Below are 23,337 nucleotides of genomic sequence, written 5' to 3' on the forward strand. Positions count from 1 at the left end.
ACATCAATCTCACCCCAATCCACCCCACCTAGTTGCATCAATCAATGAATCAATCATCCTCAATAAAAAAATATATAGATATCTATAATGATATACTATAGTACTACAACTCCCTTAATTCTAATTGAGTTGTTTTGTATAACGTCGTATCTATAATTTTGTATATTGGCTACCCATTCTCTGTTCTTGCAGATTTGAAATAATCAATTCCTTCACACAACTTTCATATATTGCATTGCATGCCCAACCCATAAGTAGTGTATGGTTACTGCTGTTACTTGATATAATGCACCAAATCCAGTTTAGTTCAATTTTTTCCTCTTCTGTTAACATTCATTCTATTTAAATGGAAACTACACGTTGAGTAGAATTAGGATTACATCCATTAATGTAAACTGAATTGATTGGAACTGAAATATAATTTGTGTTACTAGTGCCTGAAATGATGAAATGATGAAATGATGTGTCTCTCGATAACCTAATTTGCCTGAAGTTATGATATGTATTCCTATTCTAAGCAATTTTCTAAAAAAATATAGATACTAGCTAATCTTAAGATCTTTCCAAGGTCTCAAGCTATTCAATATAATTGTATATGTGATAGAGTTCTATAATGCTTGACATGTTTAAACATCAAATTAAATTCTCGTTATCTAAAACCCAACAAATTAATTTTAAATCTTCTATCATCATCGTTACCACTCCTTATCTATTTTTTTCTCTAATCAGAAATAGAAGTATCTAATTAGCTATATATGTGGCTAATTAGGATAGCAGAGCAGATTGCAAATGCCAACAAAACGGCTGCGAAAACGACGAGAGAGAAACTTAAACCCACACCAGGCATACGCCTTCCACAGATCATGAACAAAAATACAATAATAAATTAATAATAATAATAACATACCTCAATAGAGAAGAGCGAACGGCGGCACAGAGAATAGAAACAAGAGAGAAGAATGATGGAATGGACGAGATCAATGAGAAAAACAAATAGTAAATCGCAAAAAAAAAAAAAGAAAATGGATGAGTGTTATAAAGAATAAGAGAAAAGGAATAAAGTTACGGTGCAAGGGTAAAATTGGAAAAAAGATAATTAAAATCAAAACGCTAATACAAAACGCTGGGGTTTACAGCTTTTTGAAAATTAGTGTTTTGGATCTAATCAGCTATTCCAAAAAACTAATTTACCAAACATGTAAATTAGTTTTTTGAATGGTCAAATAATTAAAAGCTATCCAACAAACTAAACTGTTCAAAAAACTATTTTCCAAACACCCCCTTAGCGTAATTTGCTTTGTACTTAATTTGCACCATAGTATCAAAATTAGCTAAAAAATATTATAAAATAATAATAATAATAATAATAATAATAATAATAATAATATAAGTACACAAATATTTTATTAATTTTAATATTTAATTATTTTATTGTATACAATATAGCATAATAGCAATGATATCGATGTGATCGGAGTTACGTGCCCTACATCACATTGCTTCTACTACATGTTCTTTTATTTACTCAGCATGCCATTATGATGCACTCAACTAATTGTACGTACAGAATTCTTTTTTTTTTTTTTTTTTTTTTTTTTTTGTAATTAATGGATAAATAAGGGGCCTTAAAATGATTATATTCTTTTTGGTTCTGAAATATTACAACAAATTGTAAAACCAATATATGCGACTTATAATAGCCTTTTACTTCCCATCATTAATTGTGTGTTGTATTCAAAATATAAATAAAAATACACATTTCATAATTCAATCAATTTGAATATATCATAAAACCAAAAGAATATATGAGGGATCTTCCAAGATTGCTTACAATATTTGAGTGTAGATTATCATTTTTTTCAAAGTCCCGTTTTCATCATCTTTTTGTAAAGTTAGCCATTTTCCACATCACTTACCACTTGCAAAGTCCAACATTAGTAACAAAAGAAAGAAAAAATAAAAAATAAAAATAATGAATACAATAACATTTTCATATGAATCTTGCACATAGCTTAGAAAACTCATCAACAATACAAAATTTAATTGTTGTCTAAAAATACATTACTTACATAATAATATAATACTCAAAATGGCCATTTACAGTATTAAATTAATAACATAATAATATATAGTAAATAATGTGTTAAATATAAATTTACAATACACATATCAAATAAAACTAATTGCAAATCCTAATATTTTATATGATACATATATATTGTATTTTAATGTATTGATTGGAAAGGATGCTAATAAATTCTCAACGGGGATTCTAATCGAAGCGATGGAAAATATATTTTGTAGTGATTGAGATAAGAAATGGGAGGAATCAATTTTTTGGAAAAATTCTGCCAAGTAGGATAGAGGTGGTAGCCAAGTTGTTTCGTAAATTAATTAATTAATTAATTAATTAATTCCACTCATTAATGACAAGTAAATTTAATAGTAGAAAAAGGGAATATAACAACTATGCAACGACCCATGTCCCGTCAATAAACGCCCTGCCCTATCCATTCTCTACTTCCAAAATCGAATATACATACACATCATCTAAGCAACTGGAGATAGATATCGCGCATGGCAACGTACGTGCCAACAACAAGAACAACAACACCCACCAAAACGATCCCCCAAATGGCCGCCGATTTCCGCCGGAATCTCCGATAATCGCCGGACATCTTCAAGTAGCATAAGCAAGGAAAAATGACGGAGGCGGTGATGCTCAAGAAGGCGCCGACGAGGGACATTAGAATCTCGAAGAAAGGAATGGCGACCGCGACGGCCATCGAGCTCAGCAACAATCCCATTCGGATCAGAACCCGACAACCTTTGCTTGGATTGTAAACGACAATCCTGTTTTCAATAGCATGCACAATCGGAGTCACCATCAATGTGTATTTAGCCAGTGGATTGATAATGGTGGTGTAGATTGCCACTTTCGAGCTAATCTTATCCTTGGGAAGATTTAAGGTTATCTGAGACTGTAGATTTGGTCCGAACATTAGGTATCCCATGATTGCCGTGACAGAATATCCCAATGTGCAGAACACAAAGCAAACCAGCATTACCTGAAAAAAATAAATCCAATCAGACAAACATCACTAGAATTCGATTTAGTTAATGTCGTACCTTGGAGAATTGGCGTTGGTTGCTCATGGAATTGTACAACGTGGGGAAAACAGGGTGCGCACAATAGCAGAAGGCATAAAGGCTGACGGCAGTGGGGAGGCCTTCGACATTAATGAGGGTGCCGTTATTATGATGGAAGCCGACGCCGTCGACGGCGGCAGCCCAGAGAACAGTGCAGACAAGAACGGAGGATGCGATGACGCCGCCGGCGGAGAAGTAGGAGACAAAGCTCATGTTGTCGGGACAAAATGTGAGCACCATCAAGAGACAAGTGACGAGGAGGATAAATCCATTTTTCGCCCCGATTGTGATTCCGGCGATTTGGAATTCCATGTTGGGGAATAGGCCGTGTAAGTTGTCCCCTTCTACGATCAAGAAACCTGTTGAGACAAGATAGAGTTCGACATTCATTGATACAGAGAGAAGTGCTCTGCCCAAGTGTCCGAACGAGCGGTGGCCGATGTCCGGGTAGGTTCGTATTGTACGGTCCATTTCCATACATTTTTGGATTAGCAATGCAGTGTAGTATGTGGAAGCAGCAACGAGGAAGAAGAGGAGGAGGCTGAGCCATCCTCCTGAAGCCAGGGCATACGGTATTGACAGTATTCCTACACCTGGACATACAAACAAACGTATTTGTAATAATGATAATTTTAAGACTTAATAAATTGATGGTGATGGTGATGGTGATTCTCGGACAATGACGCCATTTATGATCTGATCGGAACGGAACACTTAGGGAAGCAAAATTGGATTTGAATGCTGACTAATTCATCAATCAGATTAGGAAAGAGTAATGATCGATGATAAGTAGTAAATTGTAGAGGAAACGTGGTTGTGACTTAGTCAGACACTGCAGAGAATACATTGCATCATCGATCGACGCATACCATTTGAGACTGTGTAAGGTGAATCACGCAAGAATCATGTGATGTGAGCAACTAACTGATCACTTGCAGTTTCATGAGAGTTTGTATTATGTGTTCCGTAAATTCTGGCTACCAATTCACTAGTGTTTTCTTACGCTCGTCAAGAATCAGGAGAGTATGCAATGTAAAAACAATAAAACAAAAAACAGGGTATGTGTGTTTGCGCATAGACACTACAACTCCAACCCCACAAATCATATGAATAATCAATAATGTGAGGCCATATATGCCCATATTCAAGTAAAACTAAGAATCACTCAACTATTTATAAAATTATTTTTATTTTTATTATTCACACAAGGCACACATCGCCATCAACTCAGATATAATCATCAGCACCCCCATATATCATATGTGATAGTGTAATTTCTAGAAAAGGGTAAAAGAACCAGAATATAAAAACAAAAGCACTTTTTTCAAAATGTAAAAAATAATAAATCCAAACCTGATAATGCATTGACGCCGTTAAAGCACGTTTTGAAGAACGACGTTGAGCCCGAAACGGGCAAGCGTTGCTTCAACGGGTCGTCCCGATGGGCATCGCCTCCGCCGGCGCCGCCGTCCAACAGAGGCACTGCCACTTCCGAGCTCCGGTCGCCCATATACATATATATATATATATATATATAATCAAGAGAAAGAATATTGTAATTTGCAGTTATATGTTTGGATCTCAGGCAATATCTCTGGCGGCGTATTTACAGGTAAGGAAGAGATTGTAGCTAGGTCTGGGGCGGTGGGGGGTTGGGGTAGTGGAACCATTTATAAATATATTTGTATATTACATTTGTGCCTCGTGTTAACGTAATCTCATAAATTTGACCCGTACGGTTTTCAGTGTCAGGAATTTTTTTAATCATTTTTATAATCGTTACACTTCTTGTATAACATTCCCAAAGACGCGACTGCTTTGGTTGCAACCAAAATATTTCAAAAAATTGTTTTTTTAATAATTTTTGTAATTGTTGAACTTGTAATTTTTAAAATTTCAAAATTCTCTTCTCTAAACAAAGCCGTCCTTTTTTCTTTTAAATAATTATTAACCATCAAAAAAATAAATTAATACGGATTTATCCGAATTAAAGACTACTGTTTTCGCTTAAATTCCAATCAAGGGGATGAAACTAGCTACAAAAAGGTCCCCCCCAAAAATGATCATTGATTAATGGCTCTGGTGCAAGAAGTAGAGGAATAAAAAAAGACTAGCAGCTTAAAGGTGTAAAGGTTAATTCCCACAAATGGGTCAATCATTTATTACTTTCTCCATTCAATTAAATGCTCATTTAATCGAGTATATATTATATATATATATATATAGAAAAATAGAAACGTTCACCTTTTAGGATAAAAAAAATAAAAAATAAAAAAGTAGTACTACATTTTTTATTAAAAAAAAAACTAGAATAAATTTAGATGATAATAAAAAAAATAATAAATAAAAATAAAATTTGAATGACAGAAAAAATAATATATTTTTATTAAAAATATATCGAACTTCATATTATATATTGGAATTTGAAATCATAAACAAACATACTTTTAAAATCATTTCGGATATATGTAAAGAAAACAACACGTTCGAAATCCAAACATTTAGTATACTTTCGGTAATAGATAACCCGGTGATGTGGGTGAACATGTGATTGTGAAGTTATGAGTAACTTGTTTAATTAAAACTACTTTGCAAGCTATAACAATCATCCGAGTTTACTCATGCGAGTAGTAGTTGCAAATTTTTCTGTTATCATTAAAAAAATAAATAAAACTAAGTATACTTAACGAATTCCATTATTTATTAAATTCACAACCTAATTCAATCAAATCATTTAAGGATTGGGGAATTACTTTTGGACGCTTATGATTTTGTCTTTGGCAAGAAATTAAATATCAACGTGTGTAGGATAAGATCATGATTGTTCTACTTTAGAAAAAGGGGCACGCTTTAATATTTTCTTAACCAAAAAAATAAATAATGTATTTCACAAGTGAAATGACAAAAAGCCCTTTAAAGTAATAAAAAACTAATTTGATTTAATTAATTATATTTAGTTCCCCACGAGGGAAAAGATTTATGGATGATTGAAGCCTAAATTGATTACAAAAGATAGCGTAATACATTAGCTGCTGCTAATTGCTATAGCCAAGAAAGGAATGGGTTACTAGTGTGCAGACGGGACGTCGTATGTTGTCCTTAAAGTAGATGAATTAATCCTGTCCTGTCCTGTCCTGAGTCTGTCCCCACCATGAAACCTGAACATAAACAAACCTAGCTAGCAAATTAAAGAGTTCAAATAGATTAGCTAGAAATTTCATAAATGGGCCAACAGGCCTGTTAACTCCGTTCTAATTTGGGCCCAAAACGAATGCATTGCCTCGCCCATTAACGGCCCATCACGTGTTATGCTTCTTGAAATGAAGGCTAGGAATAATGTGGTGCTTTGAGGGTTTTCTGTGTGTGTTCAATTTGTGTTTTTGAATATGCGTATTTTATGCTGAATATATTGAATTGTATCAATAATATAAAAATATACATAGTTGAATCGTTGATATTTTTATATGAATAAATATATAATGCGTGTGTGAGTGTGTATATATTGTAATTTATGTAATATTCATTGAGAATTGTATATATAAAATATATACATATATATATATTAGATGAAGTCATTCAATATATATATATATATATTTTATCTTGAATTTGTCTTCGTTAAATCAAATCTTGATGTAATGCTTCTGGATATTGCACAAATTAAGGTATTTTTACTTAATTACATGCTGCTTTTGTTTTCGAGATTGAAAACTTTGAGGCAATTAAAAATGATTTGTTGTTGTTGTATAAGATATCTTGAATGAAATTGTTAAGTATGATATGTATATATTATATACAATTATTTTAGAGGAAATAAGAAGTAACTGGGGACAGAATAATGCCAGGCATTGAAATACTAGAAAACAACAATAATGTCATTAATATATATATGTATATATATTGTTTCTTTGGGCTTAATAAATACTAATATTCTGCCCAAATAATTAATAATAATAATAATAATAATAATAAAATTGTTGGGTATGTGGTAATTCCAGGAAGAAGAAAGATGGATAATTAGGCTAAGGGCACTTAGGGCCTCCTTCCTTGGTCTTCCAGTTATTGTAGCAGGGGCAGACTCCCTTGTTGCCATAGAAGCCTGGTGGGACGCAGAGGCAGGTTCTGCAACACTTCTGGCAGAAGAACATGCAGGGTTTGTGGTACTGTGTCTTGCTGCACCTCCTCGTACATTGCGATGGGCATTCTGCAATCCAAAAACAAACAAATATTCATTCATTCATTCATTCATTCATCAATGTCTATGCAATTGGACTCACGGAAGCTCTTGAGGCTGCCGGGACCGTATCCGCTGCGATGCCCGCCCTGCAAACACACACATACATACATCGGATCGATCGAGGTGGTAAAAGATGCATGTAGGACTATAATTAAAAAGACCTAATATGTGCATATATACATTGTAGGTGGAGGATCCACGTCCACGTCCATGCGATGCCATCACCTAAAAAAAAGTTACAACAATATACATGGTCACTGAGGAAATGGAAATATAAATATAAATCTGAAGATAGAGAAGAGAGTAGTGAGTACTGACGGGTACTTGGAGCATGGAACTACTTAGCAGAGTTAGACCCAAAAGTAGAAAGGCAATGAACATCAACTTCCCCATTTCGCTAATTTAATTACCTTTCACTTCTGTTTGCCCCTCCCTCTCTCTACAACGGACTTGGTCTGAAAGACTATAAATAGACAGAGACCACCCCCCAACTCATTACACAAATTCATACATATACATAGAGATTAGATTAGATTAAATTAAATTAAATTAAATTAAACTGGCGGTGGATCCAATATAGTAATTGATTGAATTACAATGGTAATTAGGTAAAGGTATTGATTGATATTGGTCGGGTCCACCCAACCCATCCAATCCTCTCTTCACTTGATTGCATATAATATAATAAATTAAACATGCATGCATTGCAGAACCCGCAGTGCAGTGCCAATACGATCAGATCAGAAATCACATGCTACTTAATTCATTTTCATATAAATAATAATATGTCTATTCTAAATTAACCTAAAACTTTCCAACCAATCACCCTATGCAATTTCCCGACACATTTATGAATGGATAAACTGTGGGGACAAAAAAAATGGTAGTTCCTATATACAGCATGCTTGCTGTTGTAAGTATATTTGAATCCAAATAAATTGAATTGATATTATTTGAAACTCTTAGTCGATATTATTTATAAAAAAATTAGAATAAGTTGGAATTGAATCAAAATATATAGGAAAAAGAAAAGGTGCAGGTAGCTACGGTAGGGCAGGCCATGTGGGTAGATCAATTACAAGTTGTGGAGAGAGCCCCAATCCCATCAAAATTCAAATGCGATCTAATTAAATAGGAGTATTATTAATGCTTTCTCAAAAGAAAAATCTTATTATTATTATTATTATTATTATTGTTTAGCAGTCATAAAGTTGAATGGAGCAGAGCAGATGTGCATGTGCTGAGCACATGCACATGCGCCACAACATCGAATCGATCATACTTTCCGACAAACCTCTCGTTCCTCTTCGCTGTAAATCCATCATTTTTTTGTTTTCTATTTCTTTATTAATCTCTTTTATCTGCTACCCTACCTGCGACCAGTACTCTTGTAATACTATCCGCATACATACATACATTAATTACTTCATTTCTAATCTTCTAACCTCCTCCATCTCCATCTCCATCTCCATCACATCTTATTTTGTTATAGTTAACCAACCCCATTACTATTCACAGCTTTAAACACTTACACACTCAAAACCATACATATTGGGCTACTATTACTAATCAAAATTTCCTCCAAACAAAATGGGCTGAGACCACAATTAAGCTACCGCTAATTGGGTTTCATATGTTTGGGCTAAAGCCCAATATAGAATTAAGCCAAGCCGAAAATTATTGATATAAAAATATAATGTTCTTGCTTTAGTACCATTTCTCGCTTTATACAATCACATATAAATCCATTTTATTTTATATGTTTCTGTAATAGCATGAAATGCGTCAATAAATGAATATTATATATATTATTTGCACTATCATTCAGTAGTAGTCTATTGAGCTATGTATAATAGTAATATTTATTTTGTTTTTTAATAACGGTAACATTTAAAAAATAAATGTATTGAATAATTAATCAAACAAAGAATATATGAACTTGTTATCAAAATTTATTTATCGTAAACAATTCTTTTCTGTTAAAGTTTTTTTTTTTTTTTTCAATATATATTACTACTTTAGACAAAAATAAATACAATCCAAAATTTTAAAAATACAAATTTAGGCCTAAAAATTAAATATAAAATATTTTCATGCCAAGCTGGCCCATCACTGTTGAAAAACTAGACAGAGTTTGAACCTATACAAACCATGTGGAGCAAAGAAAGGTCCGAGTTATCAAAATAATTAAAGTGTAGATATTTTATAAATATCTAAATAAAATTTTATTTATATGTTCAATGTTTAAATTATTAATTATCAATAGAACTGTTATTTTATCATAATTATATTTATTTAAATTAATATAATTTTTTTAAATAATAATTATCCAAAATATAATAAATATTAATACAAAAAAATGGGGTGGCCTGGTCGGTATAGTTTATTAAAGCAGTATTGTATTATTCCGTTTATGTATAACATATTGAATTGCTGATATTGTTTAACATAGCCCTTTCGAATTAATTCTAGAATGATGACTTAAAAAAATAATAATAATAAAAAAAAGAAGCTAATTATTAAAATTAAGTGATAATCAATTAATCCCATTTTAAGGTGTCTGGATAAGATGGGATGTCGATGTCAATAAATGATTTGTTTGGATATGTACAGAGGGCTGTAAAATTAAAGTCCAACAAAGCATAGTGTGGGACATTATCAAAATAATCCAAAAACGTTGGAGTTAGAAAACGCGATTTATTCATTTGAAAGCGCGACATAGAATTGATTAGGATGGGCTGCGGGCAGACTAATAATCAAAGAAAGTGTTAATATAATGTCTGGTGTCAAATCGGTGGGAAGAAGTAATAATGAAAGCGTTCCTAATTCAGACAAGATGGGATTCATATATCAATTCATTTCCTATTAAATTATAAACTTTATTCTGTACTTCATTGTTCACAAATAATCTATTAATAGTAATGCATCCATATCATCGCCAGTAGACTTAGCTGTCGCGACCAATTGCTGATCATTCTTTCTGGAAATTACTCTGAATTTCATTTATTAATTAATATTATTATTACTGCGTGATTGACAGAACATTTACCGCTCGTTAAAAAGTTTTGTAAAGCTACATAGACAACGTGTGATTATATAATTTCATAAATTTGCAACACAAACCAATAAATACGACATATCTATATGTCCTACCAAATTCAGTATAACTCTTTGCGTGCAGTTTGACTTACATAAAATTTATATTTTCCGTGAAAACAAATATCAACTGCGTTATTGAAGTTGGAAATATAAATTTGAAGTGTATCATGATGAAAAATAATTAATTGACAATGTTGAGAATAATTAAATTATTAATCTAAATAATTAAATATGTGTAGTGTAGTGTGAATTCCAAACAAGTTTACCTGCAGGAGGTCTGGTCCATATCCATCATTGGTATTGGTTCCAATCCAAACCATACAATTTTTTTTATACCGAAGTCTAGTCACATTAATTTGGAATTAATAATTTAATTAGTATTTTCAATTCAACATGGAAGACACAACAATATTATAAAATGAAACACGTGTCGCAGCAAGAGGGACATTTTGGGTAGACGTGGCAGCACGAGCGAAGTGAAAAGACTTATTTAACCCCTGTGGGTAAATCTACGGAAGAGAAAATGGTAAATGTAACCGGTCTGACTGTCCCTTTGTCTTTATTCACGTCTCACGCAACCTTGACCTGTACTCCAGACTTCTTTGCTTTTATTTATTTTTTGTATTGTAAAAATAAAATAGAAATGTCTTTCTAAATTTGCATTTCGTGAGGTTGCTTTTTAGAAAGGGGGGCAATTTTATTCTTCGGACAAATCCCCAAAATAAAGGGATATGAAGTGCATGTAAATGATGGTAAATTGAAAGAAGAAAGATAAGAAAGTCAAATACGGTCTGAAAAATCTTGGAAAAGACATTTACCTCCAAGTCATTCATATATAGTAGCAGTAGCGATTTCAAGTCAAATGAAAACGCGAAAACGACGTCGTCAAAGAGAAACGACGCCGTTAACTGCCATTACAACTTAAGGATTTCGAAATTAATATTTTTATTTTTTATTTAAGTGGTTAAGGACGTCCACAAACTACACATAGATTTTTATTATCTACAGTGCCATCACAATCATCATCATTCATGGTTCGAAGGAAGACATAGCATAACAGCACATAAACCCATTCTCTCCCATTCTTACCTTTTTCTCATTTTCCCATGACTTAAAATCGAGTGAAGAAAGAAAAAAAAAAAAAAAAAAAGGGGAATCCTTTCTTTACCCTGTTAGGAAACCTTAACTTCAATCCTAATCTTGTGTGCAGCTAATTAAACCGCTGGATTTTGGTCAGGAAAAAAACCGAATCCGAGGTTTAAATTTGGCGATAGATGTTGTTACAGTGGCGGCCATGGAGTTGGGCAATTCCATCGTCAAGACGCCGGAAGCTGAATCGGAAACTCCGACCCGGATCCAACCCGCCAAGCAGGCCCCTTTTACCAACGGCGTGTTGAAGCGCCACGCGCCGCTGCTGCACCACCGCAACCGCCACCCGGTCGTCGTCACCTACAAAGAATGTCTCAAGAACCACGCGGCGACCATCGGCGGCCACGCCGTCGACGGCTGCGGCGAATTCATGCCCTCCCCCAACTCCAATCCGGCGGAGCCGACCACTCTCAAATGCGCGGCGTGCGGATGCCACCGGAATTTCCACCGCCGGGAGCCCGACGACCCGCGACCGCTTCCTCTGTCGAATTCGGCGCCGGCGCTCGAGTACCAACCCCACCACCGCCACCAGCCCCCGCCGCCGCGGGCGGGCAGCCCGAATAATTCCTCCTCCCCGCCGCCGATTTCGTCGTCGTACGCGCCGCACATGTTGCTGGCGCTCAGCCACGGGATATCGGCCCCGCCGCCGGACGGCAATGCCCCGCCAATTTCCCCGGCGTCTACGCCGGCGATGACCTCGGGCAACCGGAAGCGCTTCCGCACGAAATTCACCCAAAATCAAAAGGATAAAATGCTGGAACTCGCCGAGAGGGTCAGCTGGAAAATGCAGAAAAAAGACGAGAACGCCATTAACGAAGGGTGCAACGAAATCGGAGTGGAGAGAAGTGTATTCAAAGTCTGGATGCACAACAACAAGACGACCGCCGCCAAAAGGGATCCTCCGCCGCCGCCATCCGCCGCTAATCGGAACGGCATCAATTGCCGGGAAATGGGCTCCGGCGATCAAATCGGCGATGGTCAAGAAATCAGCCATCGCGCAGTTGCTACAAATGGGCCTTCCTCTACTTGATTGCAGCAGGTGGATTAATTAATTCAATAACTATTACTACTATATATTACTGTTAATTACATAAAATAGAGACGTATTAATTAATATGCGGGGAGGTTATTACATTACATAAATATCGTTGGTTTCTAATTGATTGATTACTTGTCTGATCTTCCTACTTAGCTAGTGTGATTTTCCCTTGGCCTAATCTTGTTTGAATTATAGGTATCTTTAATACGATCCCTAATTCGCACAATTAATTTGTTCAAAATATCGACCATTTCCATTGCTTGTCCAAGAAAAACATTTGCACCAATTAAGCTTGCAATTGATTGCAAATGCATTATTAATTAATTAATTTTAACGGGTAGGTTTATTTCACACAATCCGTGTGTCTGTATTCCGGCAGGGTGGTGAGTAGATCACTTCGATATGGTCTGCCTTCATTATTGTAATAATAGTAGTAAAGGTAATAATACACCTTTACTGTTGAGGGATCTGATTACTTATTATATATCTATGCGGTGTGCTGTTAATGTTTGCATTCTAGCTAATTATGGTAAGTTTGGTGCCCAATATAATAATATCATGTGATCTTGATTTAGTAACTTTTAAGTTATCCATTACTTAAGTTTAACTTTGCTGATATAGATATTATTATCTCACTTCAAGTCCCGTTGTAATATAAAGAATGCAACAGATGCATCTTCACCTTTCTTTTTCTTTTTGTTTTTTCACCTTGCTTTTAAGGGATGGAAGGTTAGTGTAATTAATTAATTAAAAAAAGGGTATTTGTGAGTGGTGAAGTGAGTAATTTTGTGTGTTATCCAACAACCAAAAAGTATGGGTCAGTCGTCAAGTCATATCATTAATTGAGGGGAGTGGCTGATAGTGGGCGGGTACTTGTTTATTTACTCCCTCCCTCCTCCCATATATTTTGGATGCGATACTGTGGATACATAAATTTAAGTAAATATAATTAGATAATTAAAAAAATGTATTAGTAGAAATAATTATAGATTAAAATTGAAATAAATATAATTTAATTAAGACTTAAAATATAATTAAAATAGATAATTATATTGTGGGACAAACGAAAATAAAAAATAAAAATAAATTATATGAGATAAAAATAAAAATAAATTACGTGGGATATATTGAAGATTTTTTAGTTAGCTCTAATAATAATTATTATTATAATTGTAAATTGGAGTATTTGGCAGGGAGTGTTGATTGAGTGGTAGACAAACACATCACTGTTCCAATTTCTTAAATTGTCTGAGGTCATAACACGTATCATTATATCGTCTCCCGATGGAAACCATCATCATGAATTCTGACCAAATATGGGTATATATAATAATAATAATAATAATAATAATAATTTGTTTAATTGTTAGTATAAACTTATGATAACCTAAATTTATTAGAATTAATCAATCATTATCTATGGGTCGATTTTGTTGATACGATCGGGATGGGCCGAAATTTTGTCCATCTGTTACATCGAGTACTGTTAGTGCAACGTCAGCAAAATTTAAACAATGAATAATAGCTTCATTTTAATGATTTTTTCAAAATAAACTATAATGAATTACTATAAATTAAAAAATATATTTATATATATTATAGATCAAGTTTAATTAATTATGTAACGTGATGAATAATTACATTCGCTACCTTTGATTATATTATATACACACTTTTTTTAATAGCAATTAATGGGTTTTATTGTTTTCTCAGATGCTACGTGTAACATCACAATTTCTTCCAAGTATGAAGTTTTAATAATTATAGAACCCTAATTTAAAGCATCTTGACCAGATCATTAATTAAAGAATTCAAGTGTATATATGAATCAGCATGGTATTGGAGTATTAATATCCTCTGTAATTACATGTGCAATTTAATTTGGTAGGTAAAGGGGAAAGGGCCATTGCATTTTGTTGTTTTATTTTCACTTGAATTCAATTAATCGTCTAGAAAATACCAAACCATTTAGTATATAATAGATAAAGCATGGTGCAATGAAATGAAATTTATAATGTGTTGTTAATTAATTAAATAAATAGGTCAAACATTATGGGATCGGACCGCATTATTTGAAAATGTGTTAATTGGGATTTATGAGGGAATGGGAGAGAAAGGAAGATTAAAAATCATTGACCTAAGCACTCAATTTAGCTCAACACAGGACAGGACCACATCGTCCTTATCAAATAAATGGTTCTGCTCTGCTCTGCTCTGCACTCTCGAGTTTTATTTATTTATTTATATTCTGTCAATTAGTCGACGGTCCCCAGTTCCACTATTTCTATATCTAATAGATACGGAGAATTTAGGGCTATTTAATAAAATTTACAGATAAGGAAGGATATTCCAAATGACCATTTGTAATCGTATGGAATATGTCGAGGAATTTTTCTTTATTTTCTCTCCATTCCTTGATTGGCAATCACATCCAATTTTTAACACATATATATATATATATTACCTATAGCCCATGTTTAAATAACAACAACAACAACAACAATAATAATAATAATAATAATAATAATAATAATAATAATAATAATAATAATAATAATAATAATAATAATAATAGCAGTTTTGTTTCTTAATTAAAGTAATATATAATTTAATCAATTGAATTTGGTGGCGCTTTTAACAATATGATGAAATGGAAATGGAAATGGAAATGGGATTGTACGATTCCATTCCCGCATAACATAGAGACATACATATATATATATATATATACTCATAATTATTGATAGCTTGAGATTAACTAACGCGCTTTCCAATCAGGCTTTTCATTTTCAGTGTCTAACTTAAATTGGAAGCACACCGCCCCTTACCCATTTTTAGTCATCTCATCCTTTTCAAACTAATTGGGCCTTCCATCGTACCTTTTAGAATTTAAACAAAAAACAGAGGTATAAGAATTTCACTATCTTCGCATCACTTCACTTCACTTTTGTTGAATGCAAAATCCAATATTTTCTTGCATATATTAATTCAAATTTGTGGAATTGATTGGTAACAACAACAAGAGTGGGCTGGGCTGGGCTTCATCCTATGTAATAAGCTCTATATTTAGTTGGGCCAATCAGGCCCAAAAGACCCTCTCTCTTATATATCTTCTCTTGCCATCTTCTTTTTCTTTATTTCTTTCTTTCTCTCTCTCTGGTGGAGTTGATGGAGTGTGGTCTGAAACTGTGAATTTTGCAGTGGAACTGATTTGACAAGTACCTGAATACAATTAACATATACCTAAAGGTTTGGTTCCTTCCATTCTCACTACCTAACCTCTCTGCACTTTTGTTGGATCCATACCACATGACATGATCAAGACTAGATCAGTAGTAGACTAGTAATTTAATTGATCAGATCAGATCAGATCACCATTTTGGAGGGGCACATCAACTTTCTGCCTTCTGCCTCTCCTTCCTCTTTCTGCATTGCATCATCACTTATTTCCACATCTCTCATTACACTCTTATTTCATTAATGCTAATCATCAGTAATCACCCTACCTCCGCATGTAATAATAACACACACTCAACAAACTAAACTACCCTTAACTTGAACAGATGATAAAACAGTTAACAGAAGCTGTCGATTCTTGAAAATATATTTAGTTTATGGAGTCAATGAATGGCTGCTGACTTGTGTCATTATCCCAAGTTAAGTTAATCCTGTTGCTTTAGCAGCTGCTCAGATTAACAACTAACTGCATAATTATTACCTACTAACTGTTTTGCAGAAAGCCTATGAGTAGCATGTTCCCTGCTTTAATGATGATTAATTAATTAAATCCATTTTGTTTTAATTTTTTGTGAACCACATCCACAGAATAATAGCAATATTAATTGTATTTGTACCTGTAATAATACATTCGATTTTAATGTAACAGAAGATTTTTTTTTTTTTTTATCTATCTAAAAAAATCTGTGCACTTCATTCCATATATGAAGACCAGTAATTAATTAGGTCTCCATTTTTTTCCATTTTTTGGTGTTCTTTTCAATATGTTAGGCAAATATGCACATTTTCATATCATCTTGAAAACATGGTTGGATTCACAATATCAGGCAATGTTAGCTCAGCAAGAGCTACATCTAACAAACTGGGGTGAAAAAATTTCACAAAATAAATGTACACAAGTTGCAAAAATATAATTCTAATAATTCTATACAAATTACCAAACAATCACACACAATTTAATTCTGTTTCATATCTTCACTCAGTATTTGAGAAAATACTTACGATAATATGATGATGAAATTACACAAGGACAGATGAATTTACAAAGCCTTAAAACCAAAAGTTGAGTCACTTCTTCTAATTTACTGTGTAGTTCCAATGATTCAAACGCATAGATAGAGGTGTAATTTCCTCAATTCCATTAAAGGAAAAACCATACCAGATCATGAAAAGCAAGGAATGAAGAACAACACAAGTTAATTTTTACTTCTACATACAAATATACATACAAACACACAGACAGACAAGACAGATACAGCACACACACATATGTATATATATATGTATAAGAGTAAAAACTCCAAACCCAGACCATATATAAATTACCATAGGATTTACAGTTCATCTTCGGGTACTCTCACCTCCATCATATCATATGTAGGGTTAATTCGAAGGTCTGCACATCTTAGAACACACAACCAAACCAATAATTGAAAATCAGAAGGCCTAACTCTCCGTCACATCAGCCGAAGCAAACATCCACCAAACGTACACACACAAACACACTTAAATACACATTACCAGTTCCTTCTCCACGCAACCTACGTGTAGTCCGAACATGGTGAGGAACCTCCGCCCCCGCCCGCGCAGGCTACATCCGCCTCCACCTCCACCTCCCTCCTGTGGAAGTTCCGGTGGCAGCCACACGCCGCGCAAGTGAGAGCACCGCTGGTGCCTTCCTCCCCGCACGGCATGAACTCCCTGCAACCGTCCACAGCGTAGCCTCCGACGTTCGCCGCGTGATTCCTCTGGCACTCCATGTATCTCACCGTCCTCACCGCGAACGATGAATTCGTGCAGTTCCTGGAGATATTGTCGTCTGATCTCCTCAGTACGACTTGGCGCTTCTTCATCTCAACTCCGCGATGCGATTTAAATCGAGAATTTGGAGAAATGGGGAAATTTTGGGAAGCAATAAAGGAGCGATCGAGAAGGAATTGAAGAAGGTGAATAGTGTGGAAGAGCAATATCTTAGGTCATTCCTGGCGCAGACCCAAACCCTAACCCTAGCGCCTCTATTTATACACCTACCCAATGTATCTTTTAATTAACCAACATGTATAAAATTAAAAGCAATAAGTTTAGTATTCCCGATTTATATATATATATATATATTATTACTATTTTATATTGCTGGAGACTAAGCAAGAAGTACTGGAATTAATTAATAAATATACATGTACTACTGCTTCATGACATTAATCATATCTCAATTGTAGTCAAGAAAAATGGTTAGTTGATTCTAGATTTTACAATATCTGAGAAATTAAAAATAATATTGTTACAAACTAGAATATTTTTTCATTTCTTTGTAAAATGTCTGTCTCAAAATTTGATCCCAAAACAATCAATATGAAAGAGATTTATGATGACAGAAAAATTATTGTCTATAGATGTATGTATTCCATTATTCCCTCAATTAGCATCAGTGCATCCTCTTTATTCCAATTGATGTATGGCTGACATGTGTGTGTTTGAGAGAGAGAGAGAGAGAGAGAGAGAGAGAGAGTGTGTGTAGTGTGTGTATATATATATATATATATAGAGAGAGAGAGAGAGAGAGAGAGAGAGAGAGAGAGAGAGGTAGAGGGTTGTTTATAATGAAGGTTAATTAGAGAGAAATGTAATGATCAAGGTGCACTACTTTTTGGGAAAAGAAGTGAAGAGGGTAATATATCTATCTTGTATCTTGAATTTGTGGAATGGTTGTTGTGAATTGACGGGGCAACGTCTTAACAACATAACACTGATTAATCTCTTGTCTAAGTCCAAAACCCTTTCCTTCCTCACTTCCTTCCTTGTACATTATGCATCATTATAATTTGCTTTAATCTTCTTGTTGCCCATTAGGTCCCATATCTATATGTATGTATATATATATATATATATCATTATAAACAATAGTAATAATAATGATTATAATCAGTTTAATTTTACAAACCATCACCTGCTAATGTGGCCCCTATTCTCACACCCACACCCACACTAAACACCTACATATATAATTAATTATATATATATATATATATCTTGTTTAATTATTGTGGATCATATTGCATCTATACTTTATTCTCATTACATATTTACATTATCTCCTAAATCTGTAAAAATTTCCATGCTTTTCTATCTTCTCTTTTTTGTTTTTTCATATGTATCCAACCCAGATAAATTCACTAACACACTCCCAATTTTTCAAATAATATTAATTAATAACATTATATTACCTTTCACATGGTTACTAATTTTTAATAATATCATCTCTCTCTCTATGTATATATGTGTCGCTAATTAGGGCAAATAAAAAAAAATATATGGAATGACCTCTTCAGACAGGCTGAGTTTCGTACACGCTTGTTTTTCATGATTTTTGAGCCCCTCCATATATGTAATGCATACACGTAATAATTAATTAAGTTCTTCCTTGATCTGAGTTTCCAAAGTGATTAATAAAGTTAATCAACAAGTGGTTTAGTAGAGCTGAGGATTGATTAGCACACTAATTAATTACACACGTCTTAATTAAATATACAGCAGCCATTCGTACATTTGTAGACTACAATGGCGGCTAACCCTATGATTGATTGCCCACAAGATAATTAATTAATGATTAATTATGTTTCCTGTTGCAACAAACTGTCTAGGGTTTTAGTCTTAAATGATTTATATATATGCTTCTGGAATAATTGATTAGTTAATTTATTATTGTGTCATCATCAATATTCATCTGTTTTTTGCTTTTGAATAGTAAAAATTTAAATTGAAATAATTGTTTGATGTGATATAAATATGTAATGATAAGATGTTTTTAATATGAAATTTAATTTTTAGTATAATATAATAAATAAAAAAATAGATCTTTGATTTGATTTTTTTTGAAAAAAAAAAAGAAATTGATATAATAAAATTGAAAAACAAATCTCCCAAATAAACACAACCTTAACAAAATTTAAATGCCAGCTTTTAAAACCATGGAGGATAATAGAAATAGATAGATATGGCAGTGTGTGTTTGGCAATATATATACATGTGTGTTGTGTGATCTATATATATTAAATTTTTTGCCTGTGGACTTTAGATTATATTCTTGGTCTCTTCGTCAACCTAACTCGTTCATGTCAATAGTCAACCCAAAGAAAAGGGATGAGTTGAATATTGAAGATGGATTCAAAATTGATCAGCCAAGAACCTTGAAATGACTTTTGAGAGGTTGCACCACATAGATAATTAGCAAATAGCACACGGTAATGTTAGTTACATCATATTATTTATATTAATATAATACAAACTCAGAGCATAAACTAACATCACCATGATACAGTCTCATACAACACATGTCGCAGTTCATTTCAGCACATGACATACATTTGTACAATACACATGTAATTATAAACAAACGGCACATATCATTGTTGTTTTTTTTATCTTATGTGTGCGAGCACCGTAACCTTTCCCCTTTTGAGTTTATATATTTAACTCACTCTGGAGTCCATCCCCTCTCCAACTAATGAAATGATAAATATTTTAGTTACACAAAACACGCCAATTATTTCAATATATACTACTTATATAAATATTCTCCATTACTTCTGAAGAAAATATACCCATACAATCACATTATTATTCTTTTGTAGTGTTAATGAGTCACAAAAAATTAAAATTCTATGCGTTATACACCTCATGATGATCAATACAATGTAAAGACAAAATCAATATTAGTAAGATATTGTACGCTTTAGACCGAGTCCCGGTAAATTCGTTTTTGATCTTTCTTCAAAATATTTTATAGAGTGGAGTTGTATGTTTTATACAAGTTTTGCATCTCAACAACAAATTACTTCCACAATCATGCATGCAAATACAAATATATATATATATATATAGAGAGAGAGAGAGAGAGAGAGAGAGAGAGAGAGAGAGATCTTCCGCTAATTAATGCTTTAATCTCTAGGAACAATTTTTTTGGCATAGAGAAAGCAAAATTTACTGTGGCATTGCTGTCATATCTTATCTTCTTTCCATATTACACTAATCAGATCAATTTACTTATTTAATCGAAAACCTAACGTTTTGAGGAAAGTACATAAAAATAAAAATAGTTAAGTGATGTGTGGATTATAATCAATCATCTTTTGGCTAAAAATTTATTTTTCGACTTCTCTAAAATACCTCATAATAAGTAGAATTAAATCATATACTATATGATTTTTTTCTTTCTTTCTTTTTTATAGTTTTCGACTTAAGTTTGTTTTTTTCAATAATATATATATATATATGCATTTTACCGTTATATTGTATGCCAATGCAAAGTAAGTACTTGTGCTTATATGAATCCAATGGGTGTCAATGAGATGTAGCATCACTGGATTCATGTAGTAAATGATGGGGCATTGTATGTAGGCGAGTCCACCCACCCTCCCTCGCAGGGCTGGCCTTGGATCCCAATGAGAGGAATGCCAATTCAAGATTCAATACAAATAGAGTTCATTATATTCCTTACATATATATATATATATATATATATATAGGATTTATTTGATGTAGTATACAAAGTGTTATGTGATGAATTTGTAATTTAGGGGTTGATTAGTAATTAAAAGGGTATGGGATCAAATTCTATACTATACGTTGAGTTGATTTCTTATTATCTATATATATATATATGAAACATTTAAGAAAATTGTTAATTTTTAATTAACTAAAATTAAACATCAATATAAATTTTTTTAGCTATACTAGTACAATACTTATATATATATAAGTAATTAAAAATCAACTAAAAAGTAACTCATCTAATTTCGGATTAATTCAACCCAACGTTTGTAATGATAATTGGTACTGTTCTTAATTTAGTTAAAAGTAATTAGTGAAAGAAGTGGGGCCGTGCAAAATGCAAATCAATGAAAACACATCGTTGTCATGAAGTAATTGGGGGTTTAGATTATTATTATTATTATTATTATTATTATTATTATTATTATTATTATTATTATTATTGACATTAGTGGCTCTTACCACATGTTTTTATAAAACGCCATTAACGAATAGATGAGAATACATATATAGGGATTTAATTTAATTAGTATGTGCATGGTGGCATATGAAATTGCAATCAAGAAATAGTTAGTTTGTAGTTTGTACTTAATGAGCATAGCTAGGTATCTGTTACCGATTCATGACATGGATCGATCGGACTTAAAGGGAAAAATGATAATGATAATAATAATAATAATAATCTTAATCTTAATCGCACGGCTATGCTGTGCTGTTCTGTGCTTTGGACAACCAAAGTGACAGATGATGACTCACTCTGCTTCTCACCAACCCAACCTTTTATCAACTGGGGACCATCAACTTCAACTGCGAGCATCTTAGGCTAGCTAATTGGTAATAATTAATTTAATTTAATTTAATCAGTTATATACTCCATGTGTGAATAATAAATTGTGATTACCATTGCACTGAAACTGGACAATACTTACGATGCTATACTTGTTGTCCTAATGCTTACATTAATCAGGAAATTTGGTTCTGATTGATGCAACGTGAAGACTGCTGTAACATCACATGGTAATGAATAATGATACTTTTTGGGGATATCTACTTATTAATTAACCCATATTTGCCTTTTATATATCGTATCATTAATTAAATAATATTTTCGTGATTATTGGACTTCCAAGTGATTGGGCTTCTTGGGCCCATCATCATCCTGGACGCAGACACTCTTTTATTTATTTTATTTTTTAGTTTGAAAAAATGAGTTATACGTATGTGTTGTTGGACCTAATTAAGAGCATAATTATAATCAAAACATGTACCTATCAAATTATTCAACCAAGTGAGCTTCAAAAATTTCATAACAAATTAAACAAAGTGTTTTTATTGTATAATTTTTGTTACTAACTCGCTTATAAGCTATTCAATTGGATTTATTTAAATTAAAATATATAACTGAAATTTTTTAAAACATATTAAATTAGAAATAATAGGAGTAACAAATTATTTAAAACAAATGAAACAAACTTTTTGCAAGAGCCACTTAATTGGGCCCTATAAAGAAAAGGCCTATTTTTAACTCCACCCAATAAATGAAGCTCATATTAATTTTCAGATAAGCCCGCCAATAAGCGACCTACTAACACACAAATTTACAGCCCACCAATAGTTTAATAACACCGTATCTGTCCAATAATTTTAATTAATTGTATTGATACAATTTTTTTTATTTTTTTATTGATATAATACATATAATTTTTCCCATATTTATTCTTTTTAAAAATTCAAAATTTATATACAAGTTGTACAATATTATTTTTTTTAAAAAATAGATAAGGTGACGAATTTTAAATATAATAAGTATATATATTTTTGTTAAAATAAGAATTAAGTGAAAACGTGTGGGCTCATTATTTAATTTAATAATAAG

At 32.9% G+C, this 23,337-nt stretch overlaps 4 protein-coding genes across 5 annotated transcripts; 1 reads left to right on the top strand and 3 right to left on the bottom strand.

Moving 5' to 3' along the window:
- Positions 1-2,387: 2,387 nt before the first annotated feature.
- LOC127244572 (amino acid transporter AVT1I-like) lies at positions 2,388-4,818 on the bottom strand. The gene is made up of 3 exons (XM_051265147.1): positions 4,504-4,818; positions 3,130-3,743; positions 2,388-3,068 (listed from the first exon to the last, which is right to left on the bottom strand). The coding sequence occupies exons 1-3, from the start codon at positions 4,664-4,666 to the stop codon at positions 2,547-2,549; spliced, it is 1,299 nt and encodes a 432-aa protein (XP_051121104.1). The 5' UTR covers positions 4,667-4,818; the 3' UTR covers positions 2,388-2,546.
- A 2,186-nt stretch (positions 4,819-7,004) lies between these two features.
- Positions 7,005-7,860, bottom strand: LOC127244520 (gibberellin-regulated protein 6-like). Of its 2 annotated transcripts, none has more exons than XM_051265077.1 (4): positions 7,706-7,860; positions 7,549-7,612; positions 7,428-7,473; positions 7,005-7,354 (listed from the first exon to the last, which is right to left on the bottom strand). In XM_051265077.1, exons 1-4 carry the CDS (start codon positions 7,778-7,780, stop codon positions 7,210-7,212), a joined length of 330 nt encoding a protein of 109 aa, XP_051121034.1. In that variant the 5' UTR covers positions 7,781-7,860; the 3' UTR covers positions 7,005-7,209. The 2 variants fall into 2 exon arrangements, with proteins under 2 accessions (XP_051121034.1, XP_051121033.1); XM_051265076.1 differs by having other exon boundaries at positions 7,568-7,612; positions 7,706-7,848.
- Positions 7,861-11,515: 3,655 nt separating this feature from the next.
- Positions 11,516-12,852, top strand: LOC127244519 (zinc-finger homeodomain protein 9-like). Its single transcript, XM_051265074.1, has one exon. It carries the CDS (start codon positions 11,781-11,783, stop codon positions 12,663-12,665), a length of 885 nt encoding a protein of 294 aa, XP_051121031.1. The 5' UTR covers positions 11,516-11,780; the 3' UTR covers positions 12,666-12,852.
- A 4,600-nt stretch (positions 12,853-17,452) lies between these two features.
- On the bottom strand, positions 17,453-17,764 carry LOC127242270 (mini zinc finger protein 2-like). The gene has a single exon (XM_051261750.1). It carries the CDS (start codon positions 17,762-17,764, stop codon positions 17,453-17,455), a length of 312 nt encoding a protein of 103 aa, XP_051117707.1.
- Positions 17,765-23,337: the final 5,573 nt, after the last annotated feature.

The sequence above is a fragment of the Andrographis paniculata genome, unplaced genomic scaffold (genome assembly GCF_009805555.1).
Source record: "Andrographis paniculata isolate CXL003 unplaced genomic scaffold, ASM980555v1 Contig19END, whole genome shotgun sequence".
NCBI classification, from domain to species: domain Eukaryota; kingdom Viridiplantae; phylum Streptophyta; class Magnoliopsida; order Lamiales; family Acanthaceae; genus Andrographis; species Andrographis paniculata.

Excerpts from the sequence above, each read along its gene's own strand:
- LOC127244520 (XM_051265076.1), bottom strand. The coding sequence starts at position 7,780 with ATGGGGAAGTTGATGTTCATTGCCTTTCTACTTTTGGGTCTAACTCTG. Across the intron at positions 7,474-7,567 it reads GTGGATCCTCCACCTACAAT|GGCGGGCATCGCAGCGGATA; the intron begins GTATATATGCAC and ends GTGTGTTTGCAG. Across the intron at positions 7,355-7,427 it reads CGGCAGCCTCAAGAGCTTCC|AATGCCCATCGCAATGTACG; the intron begins GTGAGTCCAATT and ends TTTGGATTGCAG.
- LOC127244572 (XM_051265147.1), bottom strand. The coding sequence starts at position 4,666 with ATGTATATGGGCGACCGGAGCTCGGAAGTGGCAGTGCCTCTGTTGGAC. Across the intron at positions 3,744-4,503 it reads CGGCGTCAATGCATTATCAG|GTGTAGGAATACTGTCAATA; the intron begins GTTTGGATTTAT and ends TTGTATGTCCAG. Across the intron at positions 3,069-3,129 it reads ACCAACGCCAATTCTCCAAG|GTAATGCTGGTTTGCTTTGT; the intron begins GTACGACATTAA and ends TATTTTTTTCAG.
- LOC127244519 (XM_051265074.1), top strand. The coding sequence starts at position 11,781 with ATGGAGTTGGGCAATTCCATCGTCAAGACGCCGGAAGCTGAATCGGAA.
- LOC127242270 (XM_051261750.1), bottom strand. The coding sequence starts at position 17,764 with ATGAAGAAGCGCCAAGTCGTACTGAGGAGATCAGACGACAATATCTCC.